A 25623-nucleotide genomic window follows, 5' to 3' on the forward strand; every position below is an offset into this window, starting at 1 on the left:
GAAAGGTATTGAGATATTCAGAGAGGGACTGCATTCTTTGGTGTACCTACATCAGCAGTCCTCTCTAGCACTAGGATTTGTAGATTCCATTCCTCAAACCTTTCATGTGTCCCTTCCCTTTATGATTTCAAAAATTTTGTACATACCTCCATTTCTAAGATTTACTGTAAGATCACATAGGATTAAGTGAATCAAGTCTTCTAGAGCAGAAGGCATTTTGTAAGGATATTGGTGATGACTTTGCTTCAAACCCTAGTCTGTCATTAGTTTAAACCACCAGTACATGTATGGATTGTGCACTTTTATTAGTAAAAAAGCATTCAGTGTGGTAGCCTTGGAAAACTTCAGTATTGCATGAATCTCAATGTGCTGATAGGACAGATTTTCTTGAACTAAATGATCTCCCAGTCTGGACTTTTTTCCTCTGTGGGAATATGAGTGCTCTCTCCTGCTGCTGTTTTGTAATGTCATTTTCTTAGGGAACTGTCAAGAGGTTTCTAGAAATCTTATGGAGATGCAGTGGAATTGAATCTTGAAAACTGAGACACTAGGAAATTAATTAGTGGTTTTGTCTTCCTGTTTCCCACCCTGCCCTTGATAGGTGTTTTGGGGGTTGATTTATCTTTGTTCATTGCTGGGAGTGTTAGTTTATCCATCTTATATTTTCCTTGAAATTTATGTGGGATTATATTCATCTCCGGTTTGCTAGAAGGCTGCTGCAATGGCCATGTAGCTCTACAGGACTTGGTGGCAGATACTTCCTGTCCAGAATAGCATCTTAACTTTGAGGTTGGCAAACTTCTGTCTTTACCAGGAGTACAAACATGAGTGATCCTTGGTTCCAAGTACAAGACTGTAGAGCTGTAGTTACCTATGGTAACTTCCTAGTTGTAACAATATACTAATGCTTAACTCTTGTATTTCACTTAATGTGCTTAGATAATTCATTACTACAATAAACACTTTGAATTTCTCTCTTCCAGGGTTATGATCGCTTACTAATAACATCTTGGGGTCATGACCCAGGAGTAGTTCCTACTTCAAATGTGCTCACAATGTTGAATGATGCTTTAACACATTCTGCTGTTCTAATTCAGGTACAGAGTGCTCTGTATAAATGATGAAAACCTGCATAATTTTTTGAGTTAAGCTGTTACATGGTAGAGGCTATTAACAATGTAGAAGAGCTGCACTTTTGCCAAGAGCTGAAAAATATGTTTAACTTCTGTGGGCAGTGCTGCTGTGATTCAGTGGTGGTTAAGACACGGGTTTTGGACAGAATTCACATTATGTATGTGTTACTGTTTTGTGGGCAAGCATAACAAGTTTTGGTAGCTAAAGTAGGGGAGATAGTAAACTGAAATGAAAGCAAGGGGCCCACAAGCTTTTTAGACAGCAGTGACACAAGGTAACCAACCGGTATTATGAACTGTTACTGAAGAAATGCGCCTTTTCAGACTGCTTGGTATTTAGGCTCTTACAGTAAAGTATGAACAAAACATGCTGTTTATCATAAACAGCAGAATAGGTTGAACTTTTCTATTTGGGAGAAGTAAAATGGCTTCCTCGACAATTTCTTTGGTTCAGCTGAAATAGTCTTTGAATTAATCATTTAAATAAACAGATGTTTTAATATTGTTACAAACATAAAATTGCACAGTCTCAAAGGCCAACTTATAAGCAGCCTGTGACTGCTGAAAAATGTTCTGTATGCAGGGGTGGAAGCTCCCTTTTGCTCCAGAAGTGCTCAGCCTTTAGAAAATACTTTTGTAGCCAGTAATTGGAGAGAAAAATTGCTCCTCTTCAGTGAAACTTAGCCTCACTGTGTTTACCACATGCATTTTAAGGGGATAGGTGGGGTACTTCAGTTGTTTCTGCTAAGGAAGACCTTTAATGCATAAATACCTCCATTTGTTTGTTTCATCAACTTGGCTGGTACTCCTTAAAAGGGAGCACAAGTGAGACTGAGCTAAGCTGATGAGTATTTTTTCTGTTCCTAATTTAATTTCTTGATGTTCAGGGGCATGGCATGCATGGAATGGGAGAAACAATGCACATACCTTTCCCTTTTGATGAAGCTGAGCAACAGGGAGGTAACTGATCATCTTCTGTGTAATTTCTACATTACATTACACATCTATTGCACATCACCTTGTGCAGTAAGGTTGTAATAATCCTTTTAAAACAAATTTTGTTGATCTTATGAGTCATATGAGAAAATGGTAAGTTTTAAATGGTTGACAAGTCTGTTCTGAGCTTAGAGGTATCACCTTCCCCTTTGTATCTTCTCTGACCTAATTAGAATCTGTTTTCTGGCCTCTCTTCCCTCCTAACACAGATGTAAAGAAGTAACTTCCACAAATACCTCTAAATCTTTCTTTGTGCCTACTTACTTACTAACTAGCATATTTATTAACTGCATAAATAATTCTTCCATATATTACATTGAGCATTTCTTGACTGTTAGGTGAGAACATAACTGAACAAACCTTGATTATTAGCACCAGGAACCTACTACCAGGAGGTTTCTTCCCCAGGAAAAGTTTTGCTAGCAAAATCTATGCCTTCAAAGTCTGCCTAGCTCAACTGATTTTGAAAGGCAAGAATTAACATCTTCCCAAAACTCCTTGATGAGTAGGACAGAAGCTTTGCAAAGTTGAGGCCATAACCTCTCCAAGTGAGAGCTGCCATAAAAGTGTGAATTTCCAGATACAAAATCTAAAATTTTTTAAGCTACCACTTAGAAAAGTCTGGCACAATTAGAAATAAAATTAACTTCCTCATTTAGTTTTTACTAGGTTCAAAATTTGTTACTTTTATGTTTGTACTCTCTGACATGTCTGGTTTTTCATTTAGTATCAGTGGAAGAAACCCTGAAGTTCGAATCTCTCAAGTCCTGACATGAACAGCTCAGTGTTAAAATCTGTTGTTAAGCTCTAATGCTGTATTCTAATTCTTCAGAATTTCAGATGTGAAGCATATATCTTGCATTGAATTTGCCATAAAAGACTCTGGCACTGAAAGAGCTGGACACCCGATTCCTAGCTGAACCTTGCCATTTCTGCTGTCTGAATATCTCTATGTAGGAGGGAGAGATTGTCTTCTGTTTGCATTTTTCTTTCTCATTTGCTCTATTACTGTACTATAAAATACCATGTCATGCTTGTTGTTATCCCATATATAACAATGTGATCACTAAGATGCAGCATTACAAGCAGGAAAAATCCAAATAAAAAACTTAACCTGGCCTAGAGAGGAACCACATGGTTATGGGGGAGACCTCTTGTAAGCTGGAGTATGTTTTGTTTCCTCCTTAGCCTTCTCTCGTGTGAACATGGGCATTCATACGGCTTTAAAAATACTGAGAAACAAAGTGGACTTGCAGCATTTTTGTGGCTATGTCACAATGTTGAATCCTTCAAGTCAATGTGCTAACAGAAAGCTGAGTGATGCTTCTGATGGAAGAGGTTTGTTACCAATAATTGTCTTTTTTGTCTGTGTCCCCTTAATTTCACATACAGTTACTTGAGCAAAGGTGAACATAAGCTTAAATTCTTTGATTTATAACTCTACAAAATACTATCCAACACAGATAGGAACCCATTTTGAGTGTAAATCTATTGGCAGTAGGCTTACTTCCCAATTCTTCTTTGAGACTAGCTCAGAAATACCAAATAGAGATTGATAAATGGCTGAACTAGAACAGTCAGTGAAGGGAAAAAATACTTTTTTAAATATTACAAACAAATTGTGTCATTTTTATATGCCAGAACTTAATCTTTCATAAGTGTTGAGGATCCCTAAATAACTCTTCAGTCCCAAAATGAGTCAGGCCCTATGTTTCTCTCTATCCCTTCTTCCAGTTTTATAGCTTTATAGTCCTTGGGCAGAGGCAACCAAACTTACATTCATGTTTGTGTTTATGTAAGAATTACTTTGCCTTTAGGAGAGACTGAACTAGCATCAGGATCTGATGTAAATGGGAGCACAGAATCATTTGAGATGGTAATAGAAGAACCCTCAATGGATTCTGCAGTCAAGCAAAGCCTTGAAGGTAAAAACATGACAAACGGCTTGTATTAAACATTTACCTTGTTTTTAGGGATCTGAATTCATTGATTATTCTCTGCGGCAAGTCCAATGCTAAATTCCTCTTCAGATTCCCTTATATATTTGAGCAGTTCAGTAAATGACCTGTCTTCAAAAAGCATGAACTGTCTACTGGATCCAGATCTAAGACTGTTGACCCCCAATGAGCTTTCTTGCCTTTTTTTCCCTAACACTTCAGTTATCTCTTGTTTTTATTTCTGTAGTACCCACAACTGAACTGGAATGGGTTCCCCTGGAATTATGCTTTGGCATTCCACTTTTCAGCTCTGAGTTGAATCAGAAAGTCTGCAGAAAAATTGCTACTCATGGATTATGTAGAAAAGAAAGGTGAGCTGTAATTTATTGGCTGCAGCTTTAACAGGTAGTGTGTATTATGTCTGGAGCTTCTGTAAGAAGAGATACCTACAACTACATGACTATAAAGCAGAACTGAGCTATGTTTATAGAGTAGGTAATTCTGATGTGTAAGGGAGTTGTTTTTTGGCTCATAGATAAGTACAAGTAGTCCTTAGTTGTGGTAAGATAAAGATTAGGCTTTTTTTATAGTTTCTGTAATGCAAAAATTAATTCTTTGTTGTAAACTGTCTATGAGCAGATCAGGAAAAAAGTAAATTTGGGTGCCTTCCTACTCATTTTCCCTTCCTAGCCTAGCACAGGCTTTTTTTCCTCCTCCTAATTGTTCTGTAGTGGAGGAGGAAAGCTTGCTGGTAATGCTTTGATGCAAAATGCATTTAGCTCTTACGGAAATTTTCTTTACTGTTGGTATCATACTTGATCAGTTTAGTCACAGTTTATGATCCAGCTATCTAATGCTTTTTACTGCAGCTTTTCTTTATGAAAGATTATTCTTTCAACAATGGGGTTTTGGGGTTTGTTTCTCTTGTTTTGTGGGGAATTGGGGGTTTTTATGGATTATTTTTTGTGGCTTTTTTTTTTCCCCTAAGGCATGATTCTGGAAATCAAAAGTAAGGGTGCTTGAAAATAAGCTCAAGGTTCTTACAGTAGTTGACCTGCTTGTAACAGTGTGTCACTAATATATTTAATAAAAGTCATGTTACCAGACTGTCCTATATAAGAATGAGTCTAATGTATTAGTATCTTACATAAAATAATATTTTTCAATTGCAATAGTTTCATTTTACTTAGTATAAATAGTGTGGAAAATAGCTTTTACCTGACTAGACTCGAGCAGATGAGTCAAGCACCTCTTCAGTGATTACCGTATTATCAAGCTTTATGTGTGAAAGCTTTTAACTTGGTCACATGATGTTAGATACTACTGGAGTTATTTGTGAGCAAGTTACTACATGGGTACTTTACTAGTGAAAAATTGTGTTCCTTGACCATAGCTTCTTTTCTTTTGTTTTTTCCAGCCTTCAAAAACTCCTACATTCCAGTAGAAAGCTGTCTCTTCAGGTCCTTAATTTTGTTCATTCATTCCAGGTAAGAAGCAATAATAATCCAGATGTTAATCATTCTGTATGGTCTGTCATCCCTTTCTGCCCTCTTGCCTTTCTTGGGTGTATGGAAACATACGTGGTTTGTTTTATTTGTCTTTTCTTCAAATGGTACCAGTATTAAGCACTCAAGTGCTACTTGAAGGACAAAGCAAGTACTTCTCTATCCCTTCTCTAGCCTCACTTAATACTTGTATCAACTCTGTGGTTGCTCCTGGTGCGTAATTATTTTCATTGTTTTTTAGGACACTTGCTCAGCAGAGTTGTCCTTCACTCCTCCTGCTGTAACACAGCCTACTCTGCTGGTTATGTGGTGGCTGCTTGGATATGTTGGAGAGATTTACTGCTAACCAGGGAGATGCTAATTTTATCTGCCTCTCAAGTCAATGTGTTTCCTTAGAAAAAAAAATATATTAACATGGATTTCATTTTTGTACTTGTCCTAAGATCCTCTAGACCTTAGTGTTCAATGAGTATAAATACATAAAACGACATACTCTGGAAGGATTGTTTAAGAGTGTAGGTAGGAAATAGGGATCTTGTGTAGTAAGCAAAGAGGAATGCCAGGTCTGCAGCCTGCTCTTAATTCTGCATGGAAGCAAGCCATGTGCATGTGTAACATGGGATCTGCTTAGCTGCTCTGTCTTACGATACTTTTCTCTAAAACTCTGGGTTTTCAATAAGATAATGAATTTGCAGGTTATTTAACCAGGTAGTGTTATGGACGCTGTGATCCTGAAACTGTCTCTTGATGAGAATGTTGGAGATTCCCAGTAGGTTTGAAGCCCTGAAACCAACTGTCTGTCTCAAGTGACTCCTGTCCTAATGTGTTAGATGTTATCTCTGAGATACACTTTTCTACATGATGACTGTAGAAAGGGGGAAAAAAAAAGTGCTGATGAGAGTTTTAATATGAGAAAACCAAACTTCTGAGAAATAATACCTTCAGCATATGGTCAAGTAATTGCCTCCAAATACATGTATCCATCTTAGCATGGTAGAGGATAAATAGCAGTCTGATAGCTGTCCTGAAGATTTTAGAGATTTCCATTTATTTTTTCTAGGTCTTCAGTTTTAAGTCCCAGTTTTCCCTAGAGGTTTGTTGGAAGGCAAATTATGCATGCACAGATGCAGCTGAGGCATCTGTATGCTTATTTTATTTTGTTTATTCTGTTTTTACTTCATAATTATTTGGTATTTATTGGATTATAGTAACACACTTCAGAAACTCAAAGTGTATTTGCAGATTAGATTAATCTGTCATATTCTTTGCTTTGAAGACACGGTTTTCTTCTTTTTGCTTTTAGGAAGGTATTTCAACGCTGGATCAGCTCCATGATGCTGGTTCTTCAAGTTCACTTCTGCAGCCGATTTCTGCAGATATGGGTGTTCCTCTTCCTGCCAAGAATCTCATGTTCAAGGAAGGTGTATTATCTGAATGGAATGGATGGGCCCCTTCCTCAGTTTTTTTCAACCACACCTAAGGAACAAGTCAAATAGAGGTTTCGTGCATTGATCACTAAATGCCTTTCTCCTATTACGGTTAATTCCTAGTGCCAACCCCTAAGAAGTGTACTGCTGCTGCAAGCATAACCCATGTAAAAGTAGTGTTACAAAAATGTGTTGTGTTGCAGTATTGGGGAAGTACTTAAACTGTCTAGAACTTGTTACTCATTACTGCATATCTTGCTGCAACAGAGAGCTTTTTAGCTGTCAGCACTATTTTTATCTTGAGACAATCTTTCTTTTATAACTAAACATGCCCTTTCTAGGCTTTCTGATGATTGTTAAATTTCTATGCTGTCACCACAAAATTGCAATAGTAGTTTTCTATGTTCGTTACTCAGACATAAATTCTGTTTAGTTTTGTACTGTATTACTGAAAATCTTTCTGTATAAAGGTAAGAGATTTGATTCTTCCTCTGAAAGCTCAGTGATACCAACTGATTAAATAAAAATATCATGATGATATGGGGCATTAAGGATTGTTGAATTCTGTAGTTCAGCTTAATGCTGGGGCCTTGACAAATCAGTACAATGGAAGGAGGAGGCTGAGTTAGGGCAGACTCAGTGTCCTGCTGATGACCTAAGGCCACTGCTGATGAGTGGTTCACTTCCACCCCTGTCAGTATTTGGTGGAGGTATGGAATTGTGGAAGATTTGAGGTGGTTATCTCTGTTCGCAGAGTTCTTAATGATAATTGATTCATCCTCCTCTTGGTGTGAAACCAGGAGTGTCTGAGATTTGATCCCACTGGGAGTCTTTTGCTGTAATTTGAAGCTGGTGATGATTCCTGTGGGCAAACTTCTGTTGTTATAAATTGAATTTAAGGTAGATAACTAATTCTGTCCTGTTGATTAATGTTTGAAAGAACAGAGGTCTTGATTTTTCACATCAGTCATTAGCAAAGGAAGATAACAGCAGAGGATGTGAAGACAGAAACTTCAGTGAATCTGTGTTCCTTGAACTATTAGCTGTTGATCATGACAAAAATTAACAGTAAGCTGTTTCATCTAAATAATGTTCTGGCTTTATTTGTAGGGGATGACTTTATGTAGCATGATTTTACTTTTGTTTATATTAGGTATTAACAACTTACTGCCAGCTTTAAAATGTCTGTCCCGTTCAGCACATGAGGAGAACAAGCGATGCAGTGTGTTAAGACTTCTCTGCTAGCTCCCTTCTTTACTAGAACTGCCTTGTTTTAAATAGTCATAACTAAAAGTGAGACTTTATCATCCTGTCATTACTATCCTGCTACACGTAATAGCTCAAGGATCTGTGGCACAGATGGTGCTGAACAGCAGCAAGGAGAAAAATGGCAACATTTGGGTTTGTGTCCTGTTCTGCATGAAAAAAACACGTCAAAAGCTTGAAGAGGACAAATGTACCATGATAGGATAAAGCAGTGACTTAATTTCCAACTGTGAAGATCCCATTCTTTTTCATTGGCTTCACGTGCATTCCTGAAGTGTAAGAGTAGGACTTGTGCTGTAAGAAACTGAAAGTCTATAGTTCTTCAGTTTGCTCAGTGCTGCTTTCTTACATCTGTTTTTTTCTGGAATTTTACCGGCAGCAGCTGAGCTTAGTAGCATTCTGCATATGTCACAGTTACATTATCCATATAAAGTTGATCATTTACACTACAGTGACTTTTTGTACTGGACATGCATATTCTCCATAGCAGTTTTTAAGTTGCCTTATTTCCTCCAAAGTAAATTAAAGAGGAATTGGATGTCAATCTGCTAGAAATAGCTGAGAAAACCTTTACTGTGAGAACTGTTATGTGGAGATTAGGCCAGTACCTGGCACTGTGGAGGAACTTAGTAGTAGGTGATGGCTTACACTTTCAGGGCTATAGATGTTACTTTAAGTGCTACTGTGAGCTGCAGTAGGTGAGCTAGTTTGCTATGTTGTATTGAATTTTGCCATGCACTATCCATACTAGTATGTAAAGTGATGATAGTGCAAGTTGTATAAAAGTTTGAAAATAGATGAAAACTTACTGTTCTCACTGCATATTCTTCAGTGTTGCTGAGTGAAGGATATCCTTTGTTATTAGGTTGTCTAAAGTAAAGTTTCTAAATAAAAGTAGCCTGTTCCTCAGAGTTGGTTAATACCCATAAATCTTACAGTTAATGGTGAGAATTCCAGATGTGTTGCAGTTTCTTAGAACTCAAGCCACCCTAATTTAGGGGCTTCAACACTAGTTTAGGAGCTTAAATATTCAAATCTGCATATCTGATGTTTACTGAATAAATTGCAACCAAAGAAGTCTATTGAAATTCCTGACACTAGTACAGCACCAGTGCTTGAGATGGTCAACAGGCTTCAAACTATGTGACTTTTGTTTTAAATACAGTGTAAACACCCAACAGGTCTCAAAGATCTTCATACCAAAAGAATCTATTTTATATTGTTTTGCAAATAAAGACAAATTAAATCAATTTCTTCAGGTAGTTTTATTGACTGTGGGGAAAATCACGTGCATTACATATTGTGAAGCTGTTTTAAGTTTCTGTTTCAGCAAGATTTTTAACTTGCAGAAGACAGCTTGGCTTCATGCTCTGGCACAACCCAAGTAGTACTGAAGCTAGATGGATATACCTGAAGATGTTCAGGAGCCAGCTAAGAAGTGTGTTACATTTGTTTTCAGTTTTTTTGATCATGACTTATTGCACTTTTTTCTTTTCCTTCATTATTCTCAAATTTTCTCTTACTTTCTTCAGTGTTTCAAATGGTTTGTATTTTGGAAGTTTTAAGTACAACTGTAACTGAATACAGTTGTGCTCCTCTAGTGTGACATTGTTAATATTACACATTGAATTGTACAAAGTCTGTGTTCAGTTAAATTATTGGCACATGTAACAAATGTTTACAAATAAACTGTGGTGTAGGTCAAACCATGTGCAGCATCCTTCTCATGCAGTACTTTTATTCTTGGGCACAGCTCTAAAATGTCTCTCTGTCACCGTAGTGCTCAAGCCCACCAAATGTCACTGAAGTATCTTTTTCCCAGTACACCAGCAGTTCTGCAGAGATGCAGTTTAATCAGTGGAAGCCCTCTCTTCTAGTGTGGTCTTTCCCATCCCAAGTACTTAACCTGTGAGGAGAAGGGGAAGGATAAGAGCATTGTGTATGCTGCATCTCCTCCAGCCACAATCTAAACCTGGAGTTTTGGATGCTGGGTATTTGAAGGCTCTTGTGCATGTGGTGTCTTACCTGTTTGCTTTGGCTATGGACAGTTTTTTACTAGGAACTTGAAAGAAATGAGACCAAAATTCCTTATGTAAGATCATGCAGGGTGGGGATTCATTTTAGCAGTATAACTGTAATGAATCTGGCGTCAATATGAAAAAAGAAATACAGACCTAGATGTTGAAAGAAACCAAATAACCTCCTCCTTGTGCTTAAACCTTCCTTTATTCTGGCCTGGATTTATTGAGAATGTGTATGTAACTACCTTTTTCTATGTTTTTCCTCTTCACCATTTGTTCCACTGGAAAACTCCTGATGCGTGTCTCTAACTTTGTCATCGTGATAGAGCTCAAGGCTCCTTTTGCACCACAAAGAAATGTATCTGGTTTTATTGTTCAGCACTTGAAGCTAGTGTTAATCCTCCCCCCAGTCCCCCGGAACAAAGCCAAGCTTCTTAACGCTTCTTGGAAATGGCTTTGGATTACTTTGATAATCAAGATTGCTTTCTTAGGAGCTACTTGGTATGAAAGATATCTTTTGGAAATGGTCCTCCTGGTGAGGGCAGGTTGGGGCTGGGCAGGGTATAGGAATGGAGCTGGGCCTGGAAACATGGAGTCCTTGTGGAGCTGCAGTGAGGTGCTGAGCTCAGGGTTCCATCTGGTACACACAGAGTTGAGTGAGGTGGGACAATGGCCTCAGGTTGTGGCAACCTGAGTCTCTGCCCTCAGCTACACAGGCTTTAGGGCTTTAGGGCTGCGCAGGACTCCTCTGTGCAAACTCCTTTGTCCTTGATTGTGCAGAATTGCACAGAAGTGAATTGAAAGTATCACACTGATGGAGGCATTAGTTTGTGATACCTTTGATACATTAAATTATTACATTCAGCTAGGGAAAAATGGAAATGAGAAGAAACTAATGACTAGGAGAGGGGAAGGATAATAGTCTAGAAAAAGTGTTGGGAGAAGGGGGAAGCATCTTTCTGACTTGTTATGTCATAGAGCTTGCTGTTAACAGAATAAAGAAATGGAAATACATCTTTTAATTACCTGTGCTCAGGGACCATTCCTTACTCACCCCTGCCAAAAAAAAGGGAAATAATCTAGACACAAAAATGATAAGTGCCAAGGTTGTGAGCAGACAGGGAAGTAGGGAGTATAAACAGAATTGGAAAGTACTCTGATAGCTTATTTTTTGAGCTTTCTGAGCTTCAAAAAATCAGCATGAATTGGCCTGGATTGTATGTTCACAAGATGTATTAAAGTGTTGAAAAAGTGTATGAAGTATTACTCCAGTCATTTGTAAATTAATTCTGATTGAGTAGCTGTGTACTCTGAAGCCATCTGCTTGTTTAACTGTACCACAGTGTGAGTGATGTAGTAGGACTTTTCTAGACACACAAGTGTCCTGTAGGTGTCAGCACGTCTCTTGCTATTTTCCTGACTTCCAGCAACAGGAGTAGCAGGAAAAAACAGTGGATTTTTGGAGGGGTTGGTTGGTTTTTTTAAATTAAAAGTATTCAAGTGCATGTTCTTTGCTAGTGAATACTATTTAGGCAAAGTTTTATATAATTAACTGGCACAGCTCTCCTTACTCGATAAAGAGGCTTCAGAAAATTGACTTGGTTAAAATGCTACATACAGAATATCATATAGCTATTTATAAAACTATCTAAACAATAGGACTAAGCCTTTGGCAAATATTGAAACAAATGACATTCACCAGCTGTAATGTGCTCTGCCATATGTGACAGCATCTCTTAGGTTAAGCATTAGCTCCAGGTTGGCAGAGTTCTGACTTTTGAAGCAGTCATGAACCTCAGTGTGAGGTATAGGACTTACAAGCAGCTGGTTCACATTCATGTTTGTTCACCTGCTGTAAATCCAACAAGGGCAGGCATACTTGAACCCAGCCTTCCTGGAGCACTGGAGTCCAGCTCTGGAAGGGTCATTCAGTTATGAGTAAATGTGTGTGACTCAAGTGTCTGAGCAACATGGAGAACTTGGGTCTGAAACACCTTGGAAGAAGGAGGAGAAACATGGTTTAGTGCTGCTTACAGAACATTTATTTTATAATTGTGGTTGGGAGGATGAAAGAGTTAATTTAAACCTTCTTTTTAATGCATAGGAAGAAAATAGGCATGGAGCACCCTCTCTCTTGAACTTGGTACTCTCTCAGCAGCCTGGCAAGTCTGATGATATCAGCATAGCCACTTGATTCAGAAAGAGATTTGGGGTTTGTATTTAGAAGACTGCTGAAGTTCAGTTTTGTAGCATTCTGTGCTTTTCTTGCTCTATATTGATCCTGGTTAGCATTTTGTCTAGGCTGTCTCTGAATTTCTGACCTCATGGATTAACTAAAGAGCTCTTTTCCTTGACACTTTTTTCCAAGGCAGTCCAAGAAAGTATTATTAGCTGAATTTCCATACGGCAGTTTCTAAAGTATTAGTTTCTTTGGCTAAGGAGTGTGATTTTGTTGGCTCATATTCTTCATTAGACCAACACTTCTTGCCCTCTTCCTAGAGAGCTGATGTCACAACTATGCAGAATATGTTTTGAGGGGATTGAATGGGTGTCAGTGACAAAACTGAAGGTTTATCCATGGTAGCACATGTGATAATATTTCAGAAGAGGGAAGGTGATACTCCATTTTTATCTCTAATCTTCAGCACAGATGCATCTGAGATCCATTACTGAACAGATGGCAGGATCTATATAATTCAAGTGTTCTGCACTTGTCTTGAGGATGCCTGTACAGGAGGTGAAGGTGCCTTGAGGTGGGAGTGAAACAAGATAAAATAGAGCCTGTTCCTCTGGACAAGACAGTTTGGAGACTATCTTTATACTTGAGCTTATGCATTGAAATAATTAAATTATCTAAGTCAAACCTGAAGATTGAGTTGGTGAAGCCAGGAGCTCCTGAGGAGGTCACTAAACTTGTTTTCAGTGAGGTGAGTTGGGCAAAGGCAACCAGCCTCGTGCAAAGCCAGCAGTAGTGAAGAGTTTGGTCTTGGCTACAAAATAGACCCATGAAGCTGCATGAATACATGAAGTGCCCAAGCCAACTTCTACAAGCAGTCCTGCATAGAAAATGCTGATTTGCTGAAAGGGAACTACATGGGCCTGATATGCCTGGATGTGTGCAATGGATCCTTTTCCCTGCAGCAGAGACATGTCTGCAGGGTACTCAGTCCCTGCTTTGAAACAGGTGTGCCATTACTCTGAAGCAGTATGATCATCTTTGCTGTAACTAGTATAATTCATATAAATAGCTGCATATTATGGAATGAAACTCTGAAGCCAGCAATTAGAAAAAAAATAATCAGCATTCCATGTAGGAGAATTGTTTATAGTCCTGGCTCTGAGTTCGGCAGAACAGCTTTGTTTATCAAGGGGAAAATCCAGCTACTGCTTTCTTAGGATGCAAAACAATCTATTGCTTTTTTCATAAACTGATTTTTAACTCCCAGTCAGTGGGACCAGTGTGCTGCTGATACTGGAAGAGCACCAGTTGCTGCCTGACTGGGCTTTAAAATGTTCCTAACAGCAGGCAGGACTTCTCCAGTCCTACAGGGAGCAGCCTTGCATTTAAAAAATGATACTAATCTATTGCAGAGAAGTGCTGTTGTGTCTGATTCTCCTAGGGTAAGAGTCAAGAGCAGCTACCCAGGAGCTCTTGATTTTTAGAAAAATACTTTTGTTTTTCTAAAAAGACCCTCTCCCTTCCTATCTCTATTCATCTGCATCTCCATCTCCAGAGTGGATGAGTTCAGTGTGGAGGTTTAGATTTCTGACTGCAGCTCCTGGCTTGGGTTTTCCTTTGTCTTGCTTTCCTTCATCTTTGCAAGTGCCCCAGGGCTGATGTGGCCCCTGCTGTGTGCTGGCAGTGGGCCCTCACTGCCCACTGAGGACCCCAGCAAGTGCTAGTGTGCTGTGCCTGGCAGCCTGAGCTGTATCCCCACCTGGCCAATTGCCTTTTCCCAGGAATGACAATTGTATAGTGCCCAGAGCCCAGCTGCCAACAGCTGTGTGTTTTTGCAGTTGGTGTTTGTACACCCACTGGGTGAACACCATCGCTCCCTCTGTGCTTAAAAGGGACCCCTGGACCACGTCAGCAATGTCTGACTCCTTTGGACCATCCCACATTAGCAAAACAAGGCTGGACTCCTTGCTGCCCTTGCAGTGGGGTGGGGGTTGGCTGGCTTGTTCCAAACCCAAGCTGGTGCCACAGCCTGATGGATTACCTTAAGTAATTTGTAGATGGGTGTCCCCTGTTTATGCTTTGCTTTTTTGTGTGCTAACAGTCACATAATATTTTGTGGGAGGAGGGAAGGAGAGAGATGGGAAGAAATTATTCTTAGTGCAAGGATCTTATTAGTAAAAAAACACAAGAATTTTTAGTGTTCGTAATAGATTTTCATTTGCTTCAGTAGAGAACAGCTTTAGGTGGATTTCTTAAAATATTTAGATGATAAGCGTAGTTTGATTAAACATTATGTGGTCTGCTGAAGTATTGTCATGATGGAAAAAATCTCCTGAGATCAGCTAGTTTGTGCTGAGATCAGTTAGCAGCACTGGTGAGATGATTCAAAGAAAGGAGCCTGATGCTGGGGTACCTCTGGGCTCTTAGCAGCATTGCAGGAAATGAAGAGTAGAAATTGATGGTACCACACAACTGAGGAGACTTGCAGGAATTTTACTGCTGTTGCTGCTGCATTCTGTGCCAGGACTGGTGGGCCAACACTGCTTTTGCAGATCTTTCCACTCCATTTCCTCTGGCCCTGCTGTCAAACCCATGACTTGCTCTGTGTTGGTATTACAGCACATAACAGCTCTTTGGGAAGGGTTTTTCCCCACGACAGAGTTGAGCTGTGTCTTGTCAGCTGAGGCTCCTGCCTGTGCCTCACTGCTCACCTCCCCTTCTCACTCACAGGGCCTTTACCCTGCTTGACAAGAAGAGATGGTCAGCAAATGTGTCCCAAACTGCTCCTGAGCATCTTGGGGTCCTGTCATCTCAGATAGCCTCAGAAAGGTCTGTGCAGGGGTCCCATGGCTGGAAGGGACAGCTGGGCCCCTGGGCAGCTGTGGCCACTGGTGTGTTAAATAACCAGCAGAGAGGACTCTGAAAGAGCTGTAGCGTCTCTGTAAGAAGAAAGGTGTCTCCTGAAGGTGTGCACTGAGAACAGAGGCTTTCAGAGCTGCAGAGCTTATGTAGCCATTACATTTGAAAAGATTGTTCTGTGCACAACAAAAATTAAAAGATTGATGTTGTCAGAAGCCTTGCAAAGTGTTAGAAGGGGGGTTATATGCATGGAAAAAATGCAGCAAGCTTATTTTTAATTCTGTGGACCCTTTTTAATTGTTGTGTCTCTGAAATAAATCTTTCCAATCATAATCACTACAAAGTTTTAATTTTTCTGGAGCAGGAAATTGAATGGCATCTCAGGAAGAGGGTAATTATTCTTGAAAGAGGAGATGTCAGTCTGAAATAGGGTTATTTTTAACCTGGGATTAGGTGTCCCCGTGGGGTGTTACACTGCCGTACCTGAGCTGCTGGTAGCTCTACTGGAGCATTTCTTGCCCCTTCCTCTGTCTTCACGTCTTCTTATAGGTTTCAAATGCTTAAATTTTGCTTTGTCATACATTATGGTCCCTCAGGTTTAAAACTGGAGCTAAATTAATAGCAAGCTTCAAACTGCCAATCCCACTTTACATGCACATGAAGGAAAAAATTACAGAAAATGTTCAAGTGCTTCAAAGAAGTTATCAGATGAGCTTACCTATCAAGGGTGTTTTTAATCTCATGCATGTCTGGTAAAAACTGTAGCTATCCTCCAGGGTCAGGCTTGGCTTGGAAAAAAAAGAAAGAAGATTTTGCAAAGCCAGGCTCCTACCTCCAAACTAGTTTGGACTTTTGCAGATAAACGTGGATAAACGTCGGGGTCCCTCCCCCCTGCCATGTGGCCCTGGGAGAGGGGCCCTGGGGGGAGACACGGGGTTTCCCTGCCCCTGGTCACCCTCGTTCCCCATTGGTTGTTTTGTGTTCCCCTGCACGGGCAAGGACCCTCGGGTCCCGGGATTGAGCAGTTCCTCAGCAGAGCCCCGGCCATGCAGCTGGAGAAATAAACATCTCTGAAACATCTGTCAAGAATCCATCCATATATATTTCTTTTCCATGGCCTCCTTGTTTGATACATTGTGTTACAGAATCCCCACTGTAGCAGATAAAATGGGATACCACCAGCCCTTCCTGCCTTCCATCCTGTTTTCCTCAGTAAATTTCTGCCCCAGGGACCTATGTGGAGGTTGGACACCCTGCAGTTTGCTCACTGTGGAAAGCTGCTCCATGGAGTGTTCCTCTTCCTTCAGTTTTTATAGTATTTTCTCTTAAAAAATGTTTAAAAGAGGAGGGAGTGAATGGCATACAACACTGAAGTAATACTGGATATCACTTCCCACTTGGGAATGTTTCCTGAGGGTTTTGGCTTTTTATAGCAGCTCCAGTGAGCCAGTTTGATGTCTTCGCTTCTCTGACACCTGACATGTGCCAACAGCAGGGAGATGGAAAGGTTTCCTCTTGGGTTTCATTGAACTCCCAGCAGAATTTGTGTATCCCAATTCTGAGCATGGTTTTTATATATATTTAAAATGTCCCCTGTAAGGATATATATCTATCATCTCCTTGCCATGATCCTGTAACCACATACCTAAAGGTCCCCTGGCTTCAGAAGTCAGTCCAGGAAAGTGCTTTCTTGAATTATCTGGGACTATAAAGCAATTACAGCCTTAGCACGTTTTCCCTCAACAAAATGGTCAAAATTTGCATTTGGGGAATGTTGTGCAATTTTTACCTGCCCTGATGTGAAAGATTGGCACTGGTGTTTTATACTGGGGGTGAATTAGATTCCTTTGCTGACTTACTGCTCTGCAGAAAAATAAAATGTTGTCCCCAGAGTAGATTTACTTTTTCATGCAGTGGGTAGGGGGAGGCTATGGTGCTGCCTTTGGAAACGTATGCTTTGAAGCAACTATGGAAAATGATCCAAGAGTAAATTTCCTTGCACTGGATCATTTGAAAAGGCTGTGGAAATTCATGCCTATTATTTTTGGGAAGAAAGATGTCATCACCAAATATATTTTAATTTCTTTGTCTTGGTCTTTTTAAAAAAGCACTGAAAAGGTGGAGGACTGAGTGAGAAGCAGTGACATCTTTCACAGCCCCTCTTTGCTCCCTTCTATGTTCAGAGGTAAAGAACAACAGGTGTAAACTGGGCACAGGAGCTCAACTCCTGACATTAAGCACTGCTGCCAGCTCCTGCTGCCCTTTTCAAGCTGTTTCTCTGCCTCTTTTTTGTCAGAGAGGTGCAAATGCAGCATCACTGGCCTCGCTGGAGGCCGTGAGGACTTACTGTCATCACCTCTGCAAAAGCTCACAGAGGAGATGGGTGCTGTAAGAGCATTTCTGGTTCTGCAAGTGCAGCAGAGGGAGCCTGGCTGGACTGGTTCTGTGCTTGCTATCCTGGGGATGCTTCAGCACAGCTGGTCCATGGGCCAGCTGCGCTGACCTCCCTTCTGCCAGGGTTAAGCTGCAAGAAAGCCACTAGCTTAAACTGGGCTAGGTCTTTGCTGGGGAAATGCCAGGTTCAATTTCTTTCCATCAGAGGACTTTGGCAAGGCTGGGCTGGAGGCCTTAGCAGCATGCCTTAGCACCCTGACCTATTTAATAAGTATCTAATACACTTAACACAGAGCTCCTCAGGACTAGCTGGGGTTAGGGACAGCCAGCCCCTGACTGCAGTGATCTTGCACCCTGCTGTTCAGCTTCTCTTGTGTTGCGTGACTGATAAACCATCCCAACACTGTGGATGCAACAAGCAAGCACAGCCCTTTGCAGGTGCTTTCTCATTTTGCCACCCCGAACTGCATTGCACTCTCATGTATCCCTGCACAGCCCAGTGATGATTGTGGAAGGGAACCCAGAAGTCTGGATGCTCAAGCTATAGCTCATTACCCTCATTTTTCTGCATCTGTCGTGTTAACTGTGAGCTACAGTGGCATGAAAGAAAAGAAACAAATAGTTGCCTTTGACTATTTAGAAATTGGAGGAGTTTGTTCATGTCTGTCCCTGGGATGTCCCCAGTCTCACACGTACAGAGCAGGAAGCATGCTCTGGAATTCCATACCACCGCCTGTAGCTGTCTATGCCCAGCCCTGATCCAGATGCTAACACTTCTGTGGATAACAAGTTCAGTCAACAGGATCCCAGCAGACTTTTTTCTCCTTCTCCAAACACATCTAAATTCCCATGTAATTATGAAGGTGTCATGCTAATTATAGCTGTGAGAAAAGGTTATCCCTTTCTGCCAACAGTTCATCTGCATTGCTGAGGTACAGGTTAGGCTCAGGAAGAACTAATTTCACTGTATTTAGTCACGTTAGCAGTTCTAGGCTTTTTTATTACAACAGCACAGGCACCCTCTGTTAACTCATTGTCCTGGTGTGTCTGTCACACGTGGGCTTGGGGCTTCAGTGCTCAGTGGCTTCTCAGGCTGTGTGAGGCTGCCTGTGAATGGGTGATGTGGGGAGCAGGCTCAGGACAGGACTGGTATTTTGAGGGAAGGACAAAATGCTTAAACCAAATGAAAATGGATGAAGGTGATCTGTGGTTTGGGATATCTTATTAATATTTAGAAATAGAGCTCCTAGCTCCAAAAGTTACGGAACAATGCTGTGTATCAAGTTATTTTGCTGCAGGCTTATCTTTGCTCTAAGTGGGATAGAAGACAACGACTGTGATTGCATTATGCCTTTTTATTTTTAAATAAAAATAGTTAGGCCACCAGTGACTTTGCGATAAGCCTTCTTACTCAAAATTTTAAAAAAATATACTTCACCCATGAAGGTGGCATTTTTAAGGAGCTATAACAAAGTCAGAGAGATTTTACAGCTGACAGTGTGATGTTTGCATGGTACCTGCAGAACAGCTCATTGCTGTTCTAGAATTGAGGGAGACCTTTTCCCCTTGACTTACCCCTTCCCTGGGCTGCTGCCAGAGCTCGAGTCAGCAGAAGGTCAGCTGTGGGTGAATGGAGGGAGATGAGTCAGGAGGTGTCCAAGCTTTGCCCTGCCTCTGTACTGGGCTGTGTCTAAAAAGCACCAAGTCTCAAAGGAATGAATATGCTGTAGATTTGCAAACTTGACTGAACTTTTAATGTTATTGCCCAGAAAGGTACTGGAAAGTTGTTCTGCATCCTGCATGGCAGAGACAGCTTTGTCTTTGGTGTGAAGAGCTCCCATGTAATGTTGCCTGCTTCTACTGAAACCTAGGAGTCTAATGGATAGTTCTGGAAAGCTGTGTGTGTGTCTGTGCATCGTGTGTATATAGTGCCACATATGCGTTCCTTTCTTCTGTGCCCTCTCTCCCATCTCTGATGTGTTCCCCTGCCAAGTGCGTCAGGAGGAAATGCTCTCAGGTGAGTCTGTGAGTGAAAAGCCTCCTACCTTATCACCCTGTCAGACACCCTCCCACGGGATCCACATTGTCTGTTTCTGTCTGATGCTGTTAAGAGAGATCTCAGGCATAGAAATTCATAGCAACAAATCATCCTTGTCCCACTTGATAAGCTGATTTAAACTCCTACACTGAAATCCTGAAGAGCAAAGACAAAAAGAGGTGTTAATGAATGAGCTGCAGCTAATTAAAATCTAAATCTGGTAACACTGTGGAAAAAGCACAACTTTCTGTTCTAGGCTCTGCCTTGTTTCAAGGCATATGATTCTCATGAAGTGACTAAAATTGGCCAAAGTGGTCGTTGTTCCACATGCTATCAGACATGCAGCACTTACATGTCCAGCCAGCATGAGTCTTCCCAACCTGAAAAAAGTCGTAAAATATTAAAAAAACCTTTATGCTAAGGGATTTTTGTCTTTGACTGTAGAATCAGCAGTTTATGCTCAGATTATGGGAAACAAGTAGGTTTTCTAAAACACAAAGATGAGAATCAAGCATAGTTACATGACTGCAGAAGGAAACACCCAAGTCCTTTTTATCTGTGGCATCAATTATGCAGCAAGAAAACTTTCTGAAATTTTCAGCAATAAAAAATGGTTAATTGCATTGCAAAGGCAAAGGCTACAAAACATCAATCCACAGTTCAGATCCTTCTTCTCTTAACTTCAAAGAAAACAAATTATTTTAAGAAAAGGAGAACTGATTTTTTGTACTAGTTTGAAAACAAACCAGTGGGAGGCACCAAGTCAGAATAACAATTTAATGGAAATTAAAGAAAAGGGGAAAAAAAAAGGTAAAAGGAAACACTGTCAAACTGACAGAGTCAAGGTACAACCTGACACCCTGTTAGGCAGGGTGGTGGTAGCAGTCTGGTAGAATGGTGGCTGCAGTCCTCTGAAGCAGTGATCCTGTAGTAAAACAGTCTGCTCTTCCTCAGGAAGTCCAGTGGTGGCTGTGTAGCTCCTGTCCTCTGGAAATCCAATGGGAAGCCAGTGTCTCTGGTGTTCAGCCTCAGATTATATCCACGATGGGATGCTTGGTTCCTCCCTCTGGGTGGAGCATCTCACAATGGGGTAACGAGTCATGAGGCCAAGTGTTGATTAGGCTCATTAACAGAAGATAGTCCGGAGGGAGTTATCTCTGAGTCAGGCTGCAGGACAATGATGGGCAATTAACAGAAAGATAGTCTGGGGGGAGGAGGCAAGGAAACACTGCCCCACCTGATTTCAACGGCTCATGGGGATGGTAATAGAATACACTGCAACCCAGGACACTTTTAAAGACAACCTTTTCTTCCCCATGTTCCCCAGAATTTTCTCTCACTAATTCTTTAAATATCTTGCACAGTCAATTAAAATTATTATTATAACAATTTATTATGGTTCAGCAGCAAAATACACAAGTGGGCATTTTACCAAGAGGGACTGTAATGGCATAAAACATGCGATTATGCCTGGAAGAAACAAGTGAGTAGTTGCAAATATGTCTGTGTGATATTCCTAAAATGGCAGGTCAGGGAGATACCCTTTGAACTTTTGCATGGAATTGGTTGAAAGCACTAAGGAAGGCAACAAGGAGGTTACCAAAACTGAGCTGGGACTCTCCAGGATGAAGAGCTGTATGAATGCTCAAAGCATGAAGCAGATCCGAAACACTCATCTGAATAAGGGTCTGAGGCTGTTACACTGATGAACATTGTATTTTCAAAGTTTACCACAGTGCCTGCAGACTTTAGCTGAGCTTCATGGCATTTTTGCTGTCATATTTAATAGTTGCTTTTTTACCATAATTTTTTAACTTCCTAGTATGATTTTGTGAACCAGCTGCCCTGCACTCAACTTGATATTTTTATCAGACTATCCTGGTAGAAGACTAATGGGAAATAAAATTCAGCCCAAATACATATGAAGCATAGCCATACTATAACAATTTATATGTTTAAAACCTATTAGAGTGTTGTAGACAGGGACTTGTTATGGCTCGTATGTTTATTTTACGCACAGGAACATTAACTGATATTAGTTGCGTTAGCAGTTCTGGATAGAGTTGCACCTCTGAGAATGTAATGCAGAAAGGATTGGAGGGTTTAGTATCTGGCTGCTAAAAGAGTTTTATTTAAGTGACTGTCTTTCCTGGCATTTAATCCCTGCCTAACACCTACTGCCCTGATGCTGGTGTTGTAGTCCTCTACGAAGTATTCAAGATTTGTACAGGGTGCTGGGATTTCTGTAAATGGATTTTGGTTATCTGCTCTGAAGAGGTTGAAAAAATCACTGAATTAGACTCTGGAAGAGCTGTTGTTAGTTTTACAGATCATTTGAATGTGATGCTCACTTTTTCCAGAAAGGCGAGTACCTGAGATGAAAATTTAAAGAATAATGCAGTTTTTGTATTTTGAACAAAGTAAATTTTAAAAATTCAAATAATATTTTAAAGTTAGACACAAACTTTTCAATCTGTAGAAATTTATTGATTTGCAATTGCAAACTGTGGTTTCTTATGTGTTTGAAGCAGATACTCAGTGCTGAAAACCTAGAAATATATTTGTGAACCTGAGTTGCAGTCGATGGTCTGTTGGCAACAGTGATACTTTTATATTTGCTGCCACTGAGTGCTGAGGTGAGAAAAGCCATTTTCAGCATGGAGGTTTTCTGCTTATATTTAACTACCTATGTGTCGTGTCTTGAGTGATGATGTTGGAACCAAAATCCATCATGACGGTTCTGTTAAACCCTGCTCACAGTGTGAGCTGAGCCATGGCAGTGCTATGCTTTGTCACTGAGAGCTCAGCCCTGGAAACTGTAATTAAAACATCCTCAGGCTGGGCTGTCAGGCTGATGTAGGGTGTTTCATGCTGTGGCCAGAGAGGAAAGCACACAGCTTCCCAGATTTCATGTGCCATCAGAAGTGAGGTGTAGGGGATGACAGGGTGTCTGGCAGGGAACAGAGGTGGCAGCCAGGAGGCTTTCCTGCTGGGATGGGGCTGTTCTTTCTCTTCCCCGGTACAGGCAGGGACTGAGACTGCTCCTCTGTAAGAAAGAATGTCCTGTGTTGAGTATTCCTCTCAGGGGAATGCCACATGCTGTTTTGTGGCTCCTGCTTTGAGCTCAGTTCAGCCCTCACCTGCCACAAACAGCAGCAAATCTGCAGTGAGCCTAGGCTGCTGCCTGCCTTGGGCAAAGCCAAGGGGAAACCAACTTCTCTGGTGGGTTTTGGAGCAAAACACACAAATATTTTATTGGCCAAGATGTTCATGGCCTCTTGCTAGTGTTGTATTTGATGCCCTTTGGGGTTTTTTTTAGCATCCTCAGGTGAGAAAGAGCAGTGGATGGGACAGCATCATGTACTTGCATCATCTGGTCTGTATTTTAACTGTGCTTCTGTCTTGGGGTGACTTTATGATGTGTATCCCATATAGCTGCCCTATGCCCAGAAATTATTTTTTGTGCCTTTCTATGCCTTTAAACTGAGCCTGAGAGGAGGAAGGAAAAACTGAGCAAAACTTTCTCAAAGCAGTTTGCAGCTTGTTCAAGGTCACACAGAGATAGTGACTTTTTTTTCCAGCTGCAGCAGGGAAGCGAGGAAGCACCCGGCTTGAGGGTTTTTTTCCCAGTCAGCTTTTGGCCAGTTGTTCAGTTTCTTTTTCTCTGGAGAGAGACTGAGAGTTGAATTTTTTTTCCTTTCCTGGAATTTCAGATTTTCTCCCTTTTCTGCTGGACTGCTTAAATATCAGAACACATCGGGAGGACTTTCCACTGGGCACAGAGGGCCTGGCCCTGGGCCAAGCCCCAGCTCTGAGGAGACCAAAAGGAGGACTTGAACACTTTCCCAGGTTTTTTTTCCATAGAGAAATTTTATTATTTAGCATTATTTTCCTTTTTCTGTGTGTTTGTTAAATAAATAGTTTTTATCTCTTTCACTTTCCTTCGAGGAAAATTTATTTTTCCCAAACCTGGTGGGGGAGGGGTGGTTGTGCCTTCTCTCAGAGGATATATTTCTACATTTGACCAAACCAGAACAGCTTCCTCTCTGCAAAGTTCCCTGCCTTGGTATTTACGGCTGAAATTTTTTTTAAGGAAAAATACAGTAGACGGTTTGTGCTTAGGAGTATCAGAAGTTTCATTTCAGTGTGCTGGGAGCTCCAGGAAACAAAAATCACTTGAAGGTCTTCCTTTGATCATACTATATTTATTCTGAAAAAGGTAGAATTTCACTTCTGCAGCCTGTCATCTCAAACTCTGAAGACTAGAATAGTTTTTGCAACTTCCGGGCCAGATATGGAGGGAGAAATGCAGCACCCATACCCTACATATCCTTCTGCTGTGCTGCATACCTCTCACAAGTGTCCTCCACAGGCCTGGCTTTTGGCAGCTCTTCTTTGGGGTGAATGCAGGCAGTAGGAAAAATATTAATTGTCTGTGTTCTGCTGCTCAAATTTATCTCGAGATTTCACTCTCACTTGATTAAAAAATTTGCAAACCAATCTGCAGTCCTGTGCAAGGAACAGGATGGCAAAAAGATTCATGCGTGCACCAAACTCTAATTTGTTTTTATCGCTCGCTTCAAATAATACAGATAAGTGGTATTTTCTGGAGAAATGGAGTTGATTTTTCCTGTATCAGGTATAAACCAAAAGTAAACAGAAAATTGATGAAACATTTTTATCTAAGCAAGGAAAAAAATGCTCACACTAATATCAAAGTATGTATCTACAGGGGGATGTAGTTGTTTATGATCATCTCTGAAAGAATCATAGCATTTTTTAAAACTTCAGGCTGAAGGATCACCCCATTTCTTTACTGATGCAAACAAGTCAGTTAAAGCTGAAGATTGGAGCTGAGGCACTCTATTAGAATGACTTTTTTTTGACAAAAAATTTGCCTGTTAAAGAAATGCAGATGAAATAGGCTTTTTTTTTGCTGAACTGTTTGCAGATTTAATCTAAATGTATGCCATTGTGAGATACTTTGCCTATGTTTGAATTTGGGGGGGGGGGGGGGAGGGGGAGAATCATACTAAAACAGGTGTTTGATTCGATTCCAAACTGACCAAGGTTATATTCTTCACTTCACCAGCTGAACCAAACTGCTCCTCTCCTTTTGGTCGGCGACACAACATGAGACAGCTGCAAGGCTGCTGTGTGTACCCTGTGGATGGCAAAGTGCTGCAGTGAGGTTGTAACTATGTCAATAGGTTTATCTGTTGGAGAGATGTAAAGGGCAAAAAGGTTTTAACTCCGTGTAATGCCTCAGTTTTCTGGCCTTGCTGAGCAGCAGTGCTGTGTCTGTGTGGCTGATACCTGAAACAATAGTACTTCAGAATAAGAAGTAAAGAGCTGGATGAAAATAGAAGGACAGAAGTGAAGGGATGTCCTAATTACAGTGGTCCCTACCACCCCCTTAGGACTGACTCATCAGCTTCACCATCACATCAGTGTTATGGATGGCATTGTGGTGGTCAAAAAGTTCCTTTTGTTTAGAGGAAAAGAGTGGAGATCTGTATCATCACAATGGAGTGCAGTGAAAAACTTGTTTATTTCCTAATTGCGCTGAATCCAAGATTGCTGAAACACTCCAAAGCCAGTATGGTTACCACAATAGCAAGTTCCCCAGGAGCAACCCACCTTATCTGATCTGTGACAGTAAAAGAGGTGAAGTGTCCGAAGGGTCTTGGCTTTCAATGCACCAGATTAGCTCCGAAAATACCATGCAAATTCCTACATAGGGTAGTTTCAAATACAGCTGGTTTTGTGTAGTTTGGAATGGCTCTTTGGCAGAGAGTATTTCTAAACAGACTCACAAAATGCACAATGTCCTGCTTTTCTGGCAAATATTTGGTTAAATTGGATGTT

General features: G+C 40.7%; 1 protein-coding gene across 2 annotated transcripts in view; it reads left to right on the plus strand.

The window, feature by feature from the left end:
* FAM91A1 (family with sequence similarity 91 member A1) overlaps positions 1-9973 on the plus strand; it is a 28167-nt gene extending 18194 nt beyond the window's left edge. For both annotated transcript variants that reach the window (XM_042035918.1, XM_042035919.1), the window contains exons 18-24: positions 984-1097; positions 2021-2093; positions 3318-3467; positions 3947-4054; positions 4314-4437; positions 5484-5553; positions 6875-9973. In XM_042035918.1, the coding sequence (XP_041891852.1) occupies positions 984-1097; positions 2021-2093; positions 3318-3467; positions 3947-4054; positions 4314-4437; positions 5484-5553; positions 6875-7051 (816 nt within the window). In that variant the 3' untranslated portion in view covers positions 7052-9973. The remainder of the gene's footprint in view (positions 1-983; positions 1098-2020; positions 2094-3317; positions 3468-3946; positions 4055-4313; positions 4438-5483; positions 5554-6874) is intronic.
* Positions 9974-25623: the final 15650 nt, after the last annotated feature.

The sequence above is a fragment of the Corvus kubaryi genome, unplaced genomic scaffold (genome assembly GCF_017639235.1).
Source record: "Corvus kubaryi isolate FWS band 111438036 unplaced genomic scaffold, C.kubaryi_AGA036_p1.0 37385, whole genome shotgun sequence".
NCBI lineage: Eukaryota > Metazoa > Chordata > Aves > Passeriformes > Corvidae > Corvus > Corvus kubaryi.